General features: G+C 43.4%; 1 protein-coding gene across 4 annotated transcripts; it reads right to left on the reverse strand.

The window, feature by feature from the left end:
- Positions 1 to 3268: 3268 nt before the first annotated feature.
- On the reverse strand, positions 3269 to 15351 carry ISL1 (ISL LIM homeobox 1). Of its 4 annotated transcripts, none has more exons than XM_073583403.1 (6): positions 15149 to 15351; positions 14018 to 14207; positions 11704 to 11966; positions 7883 to 8166; positions 4896 to 5063; positions 3269 to 4465 (listed from the first exon to the last, which is right to left on the reverse strand). In XM_073583403.1, the coding sequence occupies exons 1-6, from the start codon at positions 15174 to 15176 to the stop codon at positions 4349 to 4351; spliced, it is 1050 nt and encodes a 349-aa protein (XP_073439504.1). In that variant the 5' UTR covers positions 15177 to 15351; the 3' UTR covers positions 3269 to 4348. The 4 variants fall into 4 exon arrangements, with proteins under 4 accessions (XP_073439504.1, XP_073439503.1, XP_073439502.1 ...); XM_073583402.1 differs by having other exon boundaries at positions 7883 to 8169; positions 15149 to 15346; XM_073583401.1 differs by having other exon boundaries at positions 3269 to 4480; positions 15149 to 15345.
- Between the last annotated feature and the right edge of the window lie 414 nt (positions 15352 to 15765).

Consider the following 15765-nt stretch of genomic DNA (forward strand, 5'->3'; position numbering starts at 1 on the left):
ATCTATTATCTATTATCTATCTATTTTTGCTTTCTTTCTCTCCTTTCATTCTTTCTTTTTTTTCTTTCATTTCTTTATCAAATCTACAAATTACTTCCTTACCTTCTTTTTCTTATCCATCTATTTGTTACTTTCATTCTTTCTGTATTCTCTTCCTTTCTTTGTCAAATCTACAAACTATGTCCCTCCCTTTTCTCTTTTATATCTATCTGTCTATCAGTCTTTCTATATATCATCTATTTTTTATTTCGTTCTTTCTCTCCTTTCTTTCATTTTTTCTTTACTTTCATTTATTTATCAAACCTGCAAAGTATTTCCCTCCATTTTCTCTTTCAAATCAATCAATCAATCAATCAATCTATCTATCTATTATCTATCTATCCATCTATTATCTATCTATCAATTATCAATCCATTATCTATCTATCTATTCTATCTATTATCTATCTTTCTATTATCTATCTATTTAATATCTATCTATCTATTATCTATCTTTCTATTTATCATCTATCTATATATCTATTATCTATCTTTCTATTATCTATCTATCTATTTATCATCTATCTATTATCTATCTAACTACCAATTATTTCCTTTTCCTCTCCCTGTCTTTTTCATGTCTATCAGTCTGTCTTATAGTTATCATTTCTTTCAATAATAGGGAATTTCATATCTGCCATCTACTTCTTTTCTTTCTATCATTCTTTCCTATTTATATTTATCAGAATACAATCTATCAATAAGTCTAATAAAATATCTATCATCTATCTAGCTGTTTCGCGGTTCACCTTGTCCCTGTCCTCCCTCTCTCTCTGTCTCTCTCTGTCTCTCTCTTTCTCTCTCTTCCTCTCATTTTTGTATAACCTTAAATTGGTATATTACACACTTTTAATAGGAAATCAGAAATTTCTGAATTAGGAGAAAAAACTAATAATTTGCTCTGATTTTCTGAATTGATTAAAGGATAAAAAAGAACAATATCTCTGATAACATGAGGCCTCTATATCTCTTCTAATAGTGTTTGTATCTGTAGTAGACTTGTGCAATAGGTAAGTCTCCTAACATAACAAAACTACAAGTCACAGCTTGCCCTGCCATCCGGCCAAAACTGAAAACAGACTAAATACTGGATGCAAAAGCATAAACCAAAGGAAGAGATGATGGAACAAACACAGGGCTGCAAAAATGTCAGCTGATGGCAAATAATGGAGCAATAGGCAGCGGAGTGCAAAGAACAGAGAGCTGAGAGGAGAGAGACGAGAGCGGAGAGCAGAGAGCGGGGAGCAGAGAGCAGAGAGCAGAGAGCAGGGAGCGAGGAGCAGAGAGCAGAGAGCAGGGAGCAGGGAGCAGAGAGCGGGGAGCAGAGAGCAGGGAGCGAGGAGCAGAGAGCAGGGAGCAGAGAGCAGAGAACGGAGAGCTGAGAAGAGAGAGACGAGTGCAGAGAGCAGAGAGCAGGGAGCAGAGTGCAGAGAGCAGGGAGCGGGGAGCAGGGAGCAGAGAACGGGGAGCAGAGAGCCGAGAGCAGAAAGGAGAGAGCAGAGAGCAGGGAGTGGAGAGTAGGGAGCAGAGAGCGGAGAGCAGGGAGCAGAGAGCGGGGAGCAGAGAGCCGAGAGCAGAGAGGAGAGAGCAGAGAGCAGGGAGTGGAGAGTAGGGAGCAGAGAGCAGAGAGCAGAGAGCAGAGAGCAGGGAGTGGAGAGTAGGGAGTAGAGAGCAGAGAGCAGGGAGCGGGGAGCAGGGAGCAGAGAGCCGAGAGGAGAGAGCAGAGAGCAGGGAGTGGAGAGTAGGGACCAGAGAGCAGAGAGCGGAGAGCAGAGAGCAGGGAGTGGAGAGTTGGGAGCAGAGAGCAGGGAGCGGGAAGCAGAGAGCGGGGAGCAGAGAGGAGAGCAGAGAGGAGAGAGCAGAGAGTGGAGAGTAGGGAGCAGAGAGCGGAGAGCAGAGAGCAGGGAGTGGAGAGTAGGGAGCAGAGAGCGGAGAGCTGAGAGGAGAGAGACGAGTGCAGAGAGCAGAGAGCGGGAAGCAGAGAGCAAGGAGCGGCGAACAGGGAGCAGAGAACGGAGAGCGGAGAGCAGAGAACGGAGAGCGGAGACCTGAGAGGAGAGACGAGTGCAGAGAGCAGGGAGCAGAGAGCAGTGAGCCGAGAGCAGGGAGCAGAGAGCAGGGAGCAGAGAGCAGAGAGCAGGGAGCAGAGAGCAGGGAGCAGAGAGAAGGGAGCAGGGAGCAGAGAGCAGGGAGCAGGGAGCAGAGAGCAGGGAGCAGAGAGCAGGGAGCAGAGAGAAGGGAGCAGGGAGCAGAGAGCAGGGAGCAGGGAGCAGAGACCAGACAGAAAAGTACTAAGAGCATAAAGGAGAGAGCTGAGAGCAAACAGTGAATATGGCATGGTAATAGGGCAATAAGTACACAGGCACCACTGTACAGAGGGGAAGAGAGACAGATAGACTGGTGGATAGATAGATAGATAGATAGATAGATAGATAGATAGATAGATAGATAGATAGATAGATGATAGATAATAGATAAATAATACATAGATAGATAGATGTACAGTAGATAGATAGATAGATAGATAGATAGATAGATAGATAGATAGATAAAAATGCATCTAGAATTATTCGTATTTATTATGCACATGTAGTAAGTGATACTATTCAGCTTTTAATTTCTAGCCATTCATCTGTCTTTCTATCTAGATATCTATATCTTGATAGAAGTAAAAAACACAAAACGAGAGGAGAAAGAAAGAACAATTGGTAGATAGATAGAGTACTTAGATTACAGATATAGAGAATGATAAGAGAGAGTAGTTGGGAACGAAAGAAAGAAAAAGAAAGAAAGAATAGGCAAGAAAAACTAGATTAGATAGATACATACTATACAAATAGGTATGTGTGTATGAGTGTCAATACACAGATGATAGACAGGCTATATATATATATATATATATGTATACAGTATATACAGTAGATATATAGACATATATAGATAGGATAATAAAAAAGATAGATAATAGATAGATAGATAGATAGATAGATAGATAGATAGATAGATAGATAGATAACAACCTGCAAAAATTCAAGTCTACCTAAATAAAGAACAGAACAGATGTGGGGTCCTCCCCTACTAAGGTCACTCATTCTTCGCCACCATTGAACACATCCTATAAAATGCCATTTTCTACATGTGGACAATTTATTTTCCACAACGTTAAATAGAAAAGACAACAAACACGCAAGACAACATGTCATTCAGAGAGACCACCATACAGACGGGGATTTTCTTGGTTTTCTTTTCTTTTACTTCAGCAAACAAAAAAAAATATATATTCAAATAACATGAAAAGTGGCAAAGTCTTTCGACAATAAATAATAAATTACTTTATAATTTCTGCAATGCAATAATAGCAAACGAAAAAAAAATTCCCCTTCTCATCATTTCCAGAGAGAGAACAGTCGGTTAGAACCAATAATAATAATAATAATAATAATAATAATAATATTAATAATAATAACTATACACATCTTTGGGGATTGGGGGAGAAATCAGTTCTTGTCTCTTTCAGAATCACACATAATCCAGAGAGGCCTGTGGCAGGATAGAGGTATACCTTGTTGTTGCTGCAATGCTTCCAAGAGTTAGATGTTGGTATAACAACCAAAAAAAAAAAAAGAATAATATTAAAAGGTTGGTAAAAAAAAAATTAAAGCAATGTTTTGTAGTATTTTTGGACTTCTTGTTATGAGGAGGGGGATCTCAGAAACAGTTACATGCTATGTGAGGCCTGGATACAGCTCCTCCTCTTGGTATAGTCAGTTGAGAACATTTGCAACCCAATGGCTCCACCTGTAATCCTCCATGATGATCCCTCCAAGTCACTGTCCATGGTCTGCAGCATCATCCTCCACTGAAGCTCCCCTTTGGCAAAGGCAAATAGTGAAGTGATGTTCCACAGAGAAGCAGCACCATTAAGATCTCCTCTGCTCTCTCTCCATCTTGGTCTATGGTTGTGAGATGTAGGGCCACAATATTCATGTATGTTGTTGGAGATCCACAGATATAATAAATCCTCTGCGCCTTGGTCCTGGACAGATGGTGGCAATGCTCCTATACGACCTTTTGTTATTTTTGTTTTCGGATACTGTTCAATCCTAGTAAGATCCCATGATTGTCTTCACAGTGTTGCTACCATGCCATCTTCACCAGATGGTCTCTTTGCATCAGATGGACTATCCTGGGTGCTCTGGTGCATCAAGCTGGGTCGTCAAATTCTTTATTGAAGTCCAAGCCAATATATGTCCCTTTTTTTTGGTAATACAAAAAAAAGAGGAGTTGGGAGACCACAGAGTTCATTCTCCTCATGCCTCTATGGGGCTTGCTACCATGCTGTTAGGGGTATCTGGGAGCTGGGAGGACATGGAGGCCACTTCACTTCCAGTAGAATTGGAACCTGGACCCCCTTCTGAAAAATTAACCTGTGAGAAACAGGTCTTCCATTAGAAGCAGGACAAAAGAAAAAGAGTGTGAATGGCATTTCCAGACCAAACACAAAGCACAACATCAATAATGAGGTCATTCTATAGAGGCAGTAGGAAGAAGGAATATGTGATGCTAGGCTCCAATACACACCATTAAGCTATCAGTGTATGACCATATGGCTTTATGTGACTATGTCTAACACATACAAATACAATTTATATCATCAGTGGAGATGAATTACAAATCCAGCTCTGCTACATCCAGCTATGTGTGCACACATCTTAGCCTTTATAAGACCCAGAGCAATCTTATTTTATTGGGCAATGTAATATAATGTAATATATAATGTAATATTAGCAATATTGCATAATCATATATATATATAAGGCTATTTTCATCGTGATGAGAAAAGTGAACACAACTCACCAGTTGCTGGAAGGCCGGCTGATCTATATCACTCTGCAGTGCAAAGTCACTGAGGACCTTCCATGGGGGCTGGTAACTTTGCACTTCTACTGGGTTGGCTTGTAATCCACCATCGTGTCTTTCGGGACTGGAGGCCACCATAGGGGTCCCTGTCATCCCTTGAATATTCTGTAATGACAGGACAATGCGCTGTAATTACTGCCGGGGGACAGCAATAACACAATAGGCAAACAATGCAGTCATCAAAGGGCACGGAGCTGCCTGACCAGGAGGACATAACTGCCCCCATGCCATGTGCAGCCTGGGCAGTGACTGTATGTGCTCATGCTATATGCAGCCTGGGCAGTGTACCCATGCCATGTGCAGCCTGGGCAGTGATTGTATGCCCCCATGCCATGATCAGCCTGGGCAGTGTACCCATGCCATGTGCAGCCTGGGCAGTGATTGTATGCCCCCATGCCATGTATAGCCTGGGCAGTGATTGTATGTCCCCATGCCATGTGCAGCCTGGGCAGTGATTGTATGTCCCCATGCCATGTATAGCCTGGGCAGTGATTGTATGTCCCCATGTCATGTGCAGCCTGGGCAGTGATTGTATGCCCCCATGCCATGTTCAGCCTGGGCAGTGTACCCATGCCATGTGCAGCCTGGGCAGTGATTGTATGCCCCCATGCCATGTATAGCCTGGGCAGTGATTGTATGTCCCCATGCCATGTGCAGCCTGGGCAGTGATTGTATGTCCCCATGCCATGTGCAGCCTGGGCAGTGATTGTATGCCCCCATGCCATGTTCAGCCTGGGCAGTGTACCCATGCCATGTGCAGCCTGGGCAGTGATTGTATGTCCCCATGCCATGTATAGCCTGGGCAGTGATTGTATGTCCCCATGCCATGTGCAGCCTGGGCAGTGATTGTATGTCCCCATGCCATGTGCAGCCTGGGCAGTGACTGTATGCCCCCATGCCATGTGCAGGCTCGGCAGTGCACCCATGTCATGTGCAGCCTGGGCAGTGACTGTATGCCCCCATGCCATGTGCAGGCTCGGCAGTGATTGTATGCCCCCATGCCATGTGCAGCCTGGGCAGTGATTGTATGCCCCCCATGTCATGTGCAGCCTGGGCAGTGACTGTATGCCCCCATGCCATGTGCAGGCTCGGCAGTGATTGTATGCCCCCATGCCATGTGCAGCCTGGGCAGTGATTGTATGCCCCCATGCCATGTGCAGCCTGGGCAGTGATTGTATGCCCCCCATGCCATGTGCAGCCTGGGCAGTGATTGTATGCCCCCCATGCCATGTGCAGCCTGGGCAGTGATTGTATGCCCCCCATGCCATGTGCAGCCTGGCCAGTAACTGTCTGTGCCCGTGAGCAGGCACCAGGGCGATGATGAACCCTGAGATGTGGTCCCCGGGCAGGATCAGGCTTCTCTACTATTCTGCATTCAGTAGAAAGCACAGTCTATAACAAGCCAGGAAAACACAATATTGCTTCATACACTATCCAGGGTATGCAATGCAGCTCATGTTATTTATGTACAACCATGTGCACTGATAACAATCCAAAGCTATAACAGGCAACTAGAAAGACACAACTACAATGTAATACACTGGTTATATATATGTAGAGTGATAGAAAAATAGGTATTGATAGATAATCGATAAATAGATGACACTTTGTGCATTATTTACTCCTTGCTGTGTGAGAACTAGGAAAAACACTGAACTAATATTATGCAATCTTTTTATATCCATCCATCACCATTTTTAAAATCACATGCTATATTAATTTCATCTATCAACATGGGCAATCCATATCATATCCTATCCTTTTTCTTTCTTTCTTTCTTTCTTTCTTTCTTTCTTTCTTTCTTTCTTTCTTTTCCCCCTGCTATTTATCTATCTCTCATATCTATCTATTATCTATTATCTATCATCTATCTATTATGCATCTACTGTATCTATTATCTATCTATCTCGCTATACAAAAAATGGAACAGCACAGTCCCAATAAGTGGGCGCACAGCCCCCTCAGCAAAGCATCCAAAACTTGCCCCAATCAAGACAGAGGAAAAGATGAAGGCAGCATTCCATAGACTTAGATGAAAAAATGTGGTTTATTTCACACCCACATGGTGTGGCAATGTTTCGGCTCACACTGGACCTTTCTCAAGTCTGTCTTTCTCCTCTCTTTTTTTTTGTCTTTTTTTGCTTCTATCAAGATATAGAGATCTAGATAGAAAGACAAATGAATGGCTAAAAATTAAAAGCTGAATAGTATCACTAACTACAAGTCAATAATAAATATAAATAATTCGAGATGCATTTATATCTATCTATCTATCTATCTATCTATCCAGTCAGCACTATGTAAAGATCCACACTGTATGAATTATTATACACCAGTCTACCAGATATAACCTTCATGGATACCATCATGTGCAGTATAATGTTATACACATTATTACTTATAATAATATAATTATTCTCTAAACAACAGGACAGCGATACCATATAATGTATTATGTGGTTATACAATATAATAATTATCCTATAAAACGTTGTTGTATTAGAGCACATAATCCCCTACAATATTATGAAATCCTAGACTTGCTATGTAAGGGCTCATTGTTGCACATAAATAGATTGTGAAGAAATGGCCAACAATGTATTATAGGAAGCGATAAAATGCATAATAACAACAATAGCAATACTAATAATAGAAATAATAATAATGATAATTTCCTAGAAATTAACATTGCATCGAATATATATAAGCCTCCTAGTGATTTCTATTTTTGAATGCACAGTTCGGATTTGGATAAGGCAAGAAAAGTTTTGCAGCAGACAGAAAAGCTAACACTGAGACAATGCTGAGAACACTGGGAATAGAAGCCATCCTCCATCTGGAGTCAGGACATGGTCTGGAGAATGCGGCGGAGACGCTGTGCGCAGCGCCCCCTGTGGCCAGGCAGGGCAGCGCGGCTCACTTACCGTCTTGTCGTTGGGCTGCTGCTGCTGGAGCTGCTTCATCAGGATGCTCCGCTTCTTGTCTTTACATCTCTTATTTTGGAACCAGACCCTAATGACTCGGGGGCTGAGGCCAGTCATCTCCACTAACTGCTCCTTCATGAGGGCATCGGGCCGGGGGTTGGCAGCATAGCAGGTCCTCAGGGTGTGGAGCTGCTTCTCATTAAGGACTGTCCGGACCCGGGTGGTCTTTTCTGGCTGTTTGTGGACGTGGGGTCTGAGGGCCGGCTGCCGGGCAGAAATGGGCTCTGCTGCAAAAGGAAGGAAGCGGACAGCTCAGCAAATCCTTCCTAGCATTATTATTATTATTATTATTATTATTATTATTATTATTATTATGCATTTCACTTTTCCGAATCCCATAACAATTGGAAATACAGACATATTGTATTTTCCTTTTCAAAGTTCATAAAATTATGTATCGTGAAATAATCATGAAATAAGGTATCAACATTAATTAAAATATTGCACCATGAAATAATAAATACTGTATCCACATTCATTAAATACTGTAGCAAGAAAGATTGAAATAATGTATCACCATTCATTAAATGATGCATCAGCGACATCATGTAACAATGTATTTATCTGAAACAATATGTATTAAATGGAATATATTAAGAACCTATATAATGTATCCACACAAACGAACTAGTATGTCTCCCATGTAATATAATGCAGTAACACCTATTATGCCATCACAAAACCTCTGCATAGTTATCTATGTAATATCGTACACTTTATCTACGTGCTACATGTTGGGATCTAGAAGTAAACATCGCATAACTATATATATACATATATATTATCAATATTCATCACATAACTATATATCTATATATATATATTAGTAGTATTCATCACATAACTATATATATATATTATCAATATTCATCACATAACTATATATATTAGTAGTATTCATCACATAACTATATATATATATATATTATCAATATTCATCACATAACTATATATATATATACATATATATTATCAATATTCATCACATAACTATATATCTATATATATATATTAGTAGTATTCATCACATAACTATATATATATACATATTATCAATATTCATCACATAACTATATATATATATATATTAGTAGTATTCATCACATAACTATATATATATATTAGTAGTATTCATCACATAACTATATATATATATATTAGTAGTATTCATCACATAACTATATATATATATATATATATATTAGTAGTATTCATCACATAACTATATATATATATTATCAATATTCATCACATAACAATATATATATATATATAAGCAATATACTATATATTGTATATATATATATACATATTAGCAGTATACATCACATAACTACACATACATATATAAGCAGTATACTTCCATAACTATATATATATGATTGCACCTATAATAGAGCAGCATGCATCAGTGTATAATGCATGGGCGATCTGGATGAGCCCTGCACTAGGTTTCCTGGCAGAGCAGCGATGATTCCTACATTTGCGACGCTGGATACATTCAGTAGAGGATCTGAGGGTGGACGGTGCCTGGAGCCCAGTGCAGGAGCCCGGAGTGCGCCGAGCTGCACTCTCCCTCTCTGCAAGAAGTCACCCTACAGACCGGGCTCGGTTGGAAGGACACCTCTGTATAAGCGCACTGATCTCCCCATAACACACTGGCAATATTTTGCATGTCCCCAATGTTAAGCTCGGGGGCGCCGCCATTATCCCCCTTGTGTGCAGGCTGGACACCCTGACCGGAGAGCAGCGCTGCTCTGATATAAGGCGCCCTCGGCAAACACTGTAAGGTCCCCAGTAATAACGCGCGCGGCCCGTGTGTGCTGGAGACCGGGCCGATCCCCGGCCGCAGGTGACTCTCAGCGCCAGGCAGGTAGGGCAGGGGCCGGGGGCTTTGTCTGCCCCCCGGAGGGGTTTAGTTGATTTGGTTAAATGTATCCAATCTCCCTTCAATTAGTCAGAAATGGACTGGAAAATTTCCTTTCGGATTATAACAAGCAGTTTATTGAAACTCTGCTATGTGATCCCTGGGCTGGAGGGGAGGAAGGGGGCTCCAGGAGGCTGCCGGCACACAAAGGGTGCGGACCCCAAAGTGAGGGGGAGGAAGAAGAGGGAGAAGAAGAAGAGGAGAAGAAGAAGAAGAAGAAGAAGAAGAAGAAGAAGAAGAAGAAGAAGAAGAAGAAGAAGGAGAAGAAGAAGAAGTAGAAGAAGAAGAAGAAGAAGAAGAAGAAGGAGGAGGAGAAGAAGAAGAAGAAGAAGAAGAAGAAGAAGAAGAAGAAGAAGAAGAAGAAGAAGAAGAAGAAAGAGGAGAAGAAAGAAGAAGAGCAAGAAGGAGAAGAAGAAGAAGAGCAAGAAGGAGAAGAGGGAGAAGAAGAAGAAAGAAGAAGAAGAAAGAAGAAGAAGGAGAAGAAGAAAGAAGAAGAAGAAAGAAGAAGAGCAAGAAGGAGAAGAAGGAGAAGAAGAAGAAAGAAGAAGAAGAAGAAGAAGAAGAAAGAGGAGAAGAAAGAAGAAGAAGAGCAAGAAGGAGAAGAAGAAGAAGAAGAAGGAGAGCAAGAAGGAGAAGAAGAAAAAAGAAGGAGAAGAAGAAGAAGAAGAAGGCGAAGAAGAAGAAAGAAGAAGAAAGAAGAAGGAGAAGAAGAAGAGCAAGAAGGAGAAGAAGAAGAAGAAGAAGAAGAGCAAGAAGGAGAAGAGGGAGAAGAAGAAGAAAGAAGAAGAAGAAAGAAGAAGGAGAAGAAGAAGAAAGAAGAAGAAAGAAGAAGAGCAAGAAGGAGAAGAAGGAGAAGAAGAAGAAAGAAGAAGGAGAAGAAGAAGAAGAAGAAAGAAGAAGAAAGAAGAAGAAGGAGAAGAAGAAAAAAGAAGAAGAAGAAGAAGAAGAAGAAGAAGGAGAAGAAGAAGAAGAAAGAAGAAGAAGAAAGAAGAAGGAGGAGAAGAAAGAAGAAGAAGGAGAGCAAGAAGGAGAAGAAAAAGAAGAAGGAGAAAAAGAAGAAGAACGAGAAGAAGAAGAAAGATGAAGGAGAGCAAGAAGGAGAAGAAGAAGAAGAAGAAGAAGAAGGAGGAGAAGAAGGTAAAGGAGGAGGATGAGGCCCCATCACTTCAGCTGCTGCAATTACCGGAGATTAGTTTGTTGACAGTTTAAAATTACAGTGTAAGGATCTGCATTCATTCCTCAGGACTATCGTGATATACTGGGGTGAGGGGGAGGGGGAGATGATCCCACCCCCCAATATAACCCGACCCGACAGGGGAAACATCAGTGCTTCTGTATTATTAGTTTTGGGGGGGTTAAATTGGGGTTAAAATTGTGCTTGGACTTAAGATATATATATATATATATGTGTGTAGTTGCAGGCGGCAGCAATGCTGTGTATATGCATCTATCAATCTACACAATTAGCAGCTCTATGTCTATATGCAAATTATGGATCTATGTACATGCAACTGATTTATCTGCACCAGCTTCAATATGTCTGTATTATTTATCTATCAACATAAATAGCAAACTAAAGATGATAGATAGATCATAGATAAATAGAAGGAATGAGATAGATAGATCATAGATAATAAATAGATAGATAGAATGTAGATAGCTAATAAGTAGAAAAATAATCTATATACAGAAAATGCAGCAGACAGATTTGTGGAATGAAATAGAAAATCATTATCTCCACACAAATCATGTATTCTCTGAACCTTCTCTGTCTGCACACGTCCAGCCGCACCGCGCGTTATAGTGGGGCCGATAATCCTCGGTGCCTCAGTACCTGCCATCTGCAGGGGTCGCGCAGCCGGGTGTAAGGGGCTGAGCGGGTCGGTGGCCCCCAGACTGGCCCTCTCCACAACGTCATGGTCCGCCCGACAGAAAAGTCCGTCTTCCCGCAGAGCGAACTCGTCCCCGGGGATGAGCTGTCGGCTGCAGGCCACGCAGCGGAAACACTCGATGTGGTAGACCTTGGAGCGGGCGCGCATCACGAAGTCGTTCTTGCTGAAGCCCAGCGAGCACTTGGCGCACTTGATGCCGTACAACCTGCGGGCACAGGAAAGGGTCAGTCACGGCGCGGAGTACGGCTCCTGTCACGGCGCGGAGTACGGCTCCTGTCACAGCGCGGAGTACGGCTCCTGTCACAGCGCGGAGTACGGCTCCTGTCACGGCGCGGAGTACGGCTCCTGTCACGGCGCGGAGTACGGCTCCTGTCACGGCGCGGAGTACGGCTCCTGTCACGGCGCGGAGTACGGCTCCTGTCACAGCGCGGAGTACGGCTCCTGTCACAGCGCGGAGCACGGCTCCTGTCACAGCGCGGAGCACGGCTCCTGTCACAGCGCGGAGCACGGCTCCTGTCACAGCGCGGAGCACGGCTCCTGTCACAGCGCGGAGCACGGCTCCTGTCACAGCGCGGAGCACGGCTCCTGTCACAGCGCGGAGCACGGCTCCTGTCACAGCGCGGAGCACGGCTCCTGTCACAGCGCGGAGTACGGCTCCTGTCACAGCGCGGAGTACGGCTCCTGTCACAGCGCGGAGTACGGCTCCTGTCACCCTCTGTCTAGGTCTCCAGCATGCCTACCGGTTACACGGCGAGTATATACAGACACAGGTGTTGTACCACCCGTGGGCTTCTGGCGCGCCATTACTGACCCTGCTCTGCCAGGCTGCTGTCAGGCCCCGGCGTCACTGCACAGCCTCTTATGAATGGAGGCCGCACACACAAGTGGCTGTATATACAGGACAGGCCGGAGGGACCCGGGGGCGCTCTCCCCAGGCTGCTCCGCGGTAGATGCGGTCACTCTGTTTGTATCATTATAATATTCACATCCATTTTATTATTAAATGAAGCCACACAATGGATCCTGGGCGATCATTGGCCATCTCGGGATCCTTTGCTGTGGGTGCTGGATCCCCTCCTGGGTCTCTCTTTCATGGAAACATTCTCTCTGAAAATTGTCTAAAAACATTGTAGAAAGTAAGAACACAGGAAAGGCTGAGCGGCCCCCGGGCCGGAGGCGTCACTGACTCTGATGAGGAGGTCGCCATTATTACTTCTGGACCGAATCTCTCTCCTCTCTCTTATTACTTCCTACAGAGCGATGTTAGGACACAGAGCAGTGACCGGGGGTGTAGAGGAGCGGGGTCCTCCGGGCCGGAGCTGATCTCCGCGCTGTCACCTATCAGCCCGCAGGTCCCATGTCAGGAAGGAAGCGGAGGCCCATCACCCAAATCTCCCGATTGTCTGCGAGCAGATGATGAGCAGCGGGGTCTGTGTAATCATCAGCAGCACAGAGAAGAGAAGAGAGAAGAAGGAGGAGACCAGAGAGCTGCACAGCCCTGCTACTATACAGAGTGTGACCGCAGAGCCAGCCAGGGAGCTGACTCTCATCTGTTATCGATCTATCTATCTATCTATCTATCTATCTATTATCTATCTATCTATCTATCTATTATCTATCTATTATCTATAGTCTATTATCTATCTTTCTATCTATCTATCTATTATCTATCTATCTATTATCTATCTATTTCCTATCTATCATCTATCTATTATCTATAGTCTATTATCTATCTTTCTATCTATCTATCATCTATTATCTATAATCTATTATCTATCTATCCACACACATTTCAAATCCACTTGATTATATATATTTATATATAAATAAAATATTACTAATATACAATAGAATTTAAGCATAATTTTAAATGCATCATAAATGCTGCTAAATGGGTTAATATAAAACGAGATCCTGAGATCCCCATGCAATATATATATATATATATAACGACACTATGGTATACAAGCATATGTAGTATAGTGGAATATTATGGAATATTGCAAAGTTGTATGGAACATGATACTCACAATACCAGCAAATAATATGGCTATATATATATATATATATAATATGTCATCTATGCATATATCTATATATTTATCATATATATGTATATATTTAAGTAGATACAGAGAAATTAATATGGGTGAAATAAATATATATAGTTATTTATATTTGACACCCATATTATTTTGTCAGTGTCTTCTTAGGATTTCTTGGCTTTTGGTGTCTCTTGTTCTTTTCGGAGCCTACCTGATGTAATCCCTCTTGCAGTAAGTCTTTCCATCCCTGACGAAGCAGGTGCAGGTCTCGTCCAGGTACTGGCTGCACTCCGCACACTTGAGGCAGGCCGCGTGCCACTCCAGGTCCGGGGACACCCGCAGGATGTACTGGTCGTGGATCTGGTTGCCGCAGCCCACACACAGGGAGATCAGCCGCTTCTCTGCAGATAAATGGAAGGAGACATTAATGACGGCAGTGCTAGTCCTGACAATGACACGATTATCAGCACTGATCCTCCTCCTCTATAATGGGGCATGGGTGGATTTTGTAAAGTACAAATCAAATAAAAATACAAAGTAGACAAATAAAAATAAGCCAAAAAATTAATTTAGACTCAGATGTAATCATTGCATCATTGCTACACTGAGAATGTGGATGTAGTATATATATATATATATATATATATATATATATATATATATACATATGTAGTCACTGCTGATCTGCTGTCAGACAGCACACTGCAGACAATCACACACTGCACACACTGCACATACACTGCAGACAATCACACACTGCACATACACTGCAGACAATCACACACTGCACATACACTGCAGACAATCACACACTGCACATACACTGCACATACACTGCACATACACTGCAAACACTGCACATACACTGCACATACACTGCAGACAATCACACACTGCACACACACTGCACACACTGCACATACACTGCACACACACACTGCACATACACTGCACATACACTGCACACACACACTGCACATACACTGCACACACTGCACACACACACTGCACATACACTGCACACACTGCACATACACTGCACACACTGCACACACACTGCACACACACTGCACACACACTGCACACACACTGCACATACACTGCACACACACTGCACATACACTGCACACACTGCACATACACTGCACACACTTATCTGCTTGTGTCACTTTCTTTCCCTTGCAATCAATGACTCCAATCCAATGTGTGCAGGAGCCACAATGGCCACACAGGGAGGAGGGGGCCCAGCAGCCTCTGCACAATACACAGGGTGACAGCAGCCTGGCATTCCGGTGTGCAGAGCAGGTAGGCATCATGTCATCGCAGGAGAAGGGCTCCTTACTTTTTGGAGGGTCTCCCATGTCTCCCATGTCTGTGAAGGGGTGCAGGGTCCACAGTGTGCTGGTGTCAGCGTGCAGGGTCCCCAGGCTGGAGTCAGTGAGGGCTGCGGGTGCAGAGCCCGGGCTGCTGCTGCTGCTGGAGTCAGGGCTGGTCACACACTCTCTTCCTTATCTCTTACTCAAACTTCTCTGCTCCAACTCAGCTCCATCTCCATTGGTGTGACGCAGGGCGAGGCGACGTCAGCGCTGCCCCCGGCTGATTGGCTGAGCCGAGCACCCAGCAGCTGGCCCTGTGATCACATTACAAGTCCTGGAGCCCTGAGCCTCCGCCGCCCCCCAGCCCGGCCGCTCACCTCCACTGACAGCCACTTCCTCTTCTTATCTGGAGACTCCATCTGGGGCTGGAAGGGTTAACCATTCACTGCAATGGACGCAGCCTCCCACTCTGCAACATGTCAGGCTGCTGTGTGGAAAGCAACTGGTGCATGGCACTGGGAGGGTTAACTCCACCCTGGAAATGGCAGCGCACACTGGGCACAACAGGCAGATGGGGGATCTATCACTGCAACTATGGAGGAGACATCACATGGAGCTTGTAATATTGGAATGATGCTGAAAG

Source organism: Dendrobates tinctorius, unplaced genomic scaffold (genome assembly GCF_039654945.1).
Source record: "Dendrobates tinctorius isolate UK_male_01 unplaced genomic scaffold, ASM3965494v1 ptg000078l, whole genome shotgun sequence".
Classification (NCBI taxonomy): Eukaryota; Metazoa; Chordata; class Amphibia; order Anura; family Dendrobatidae; genus Dendrobates; species Dendrobates tinctorius.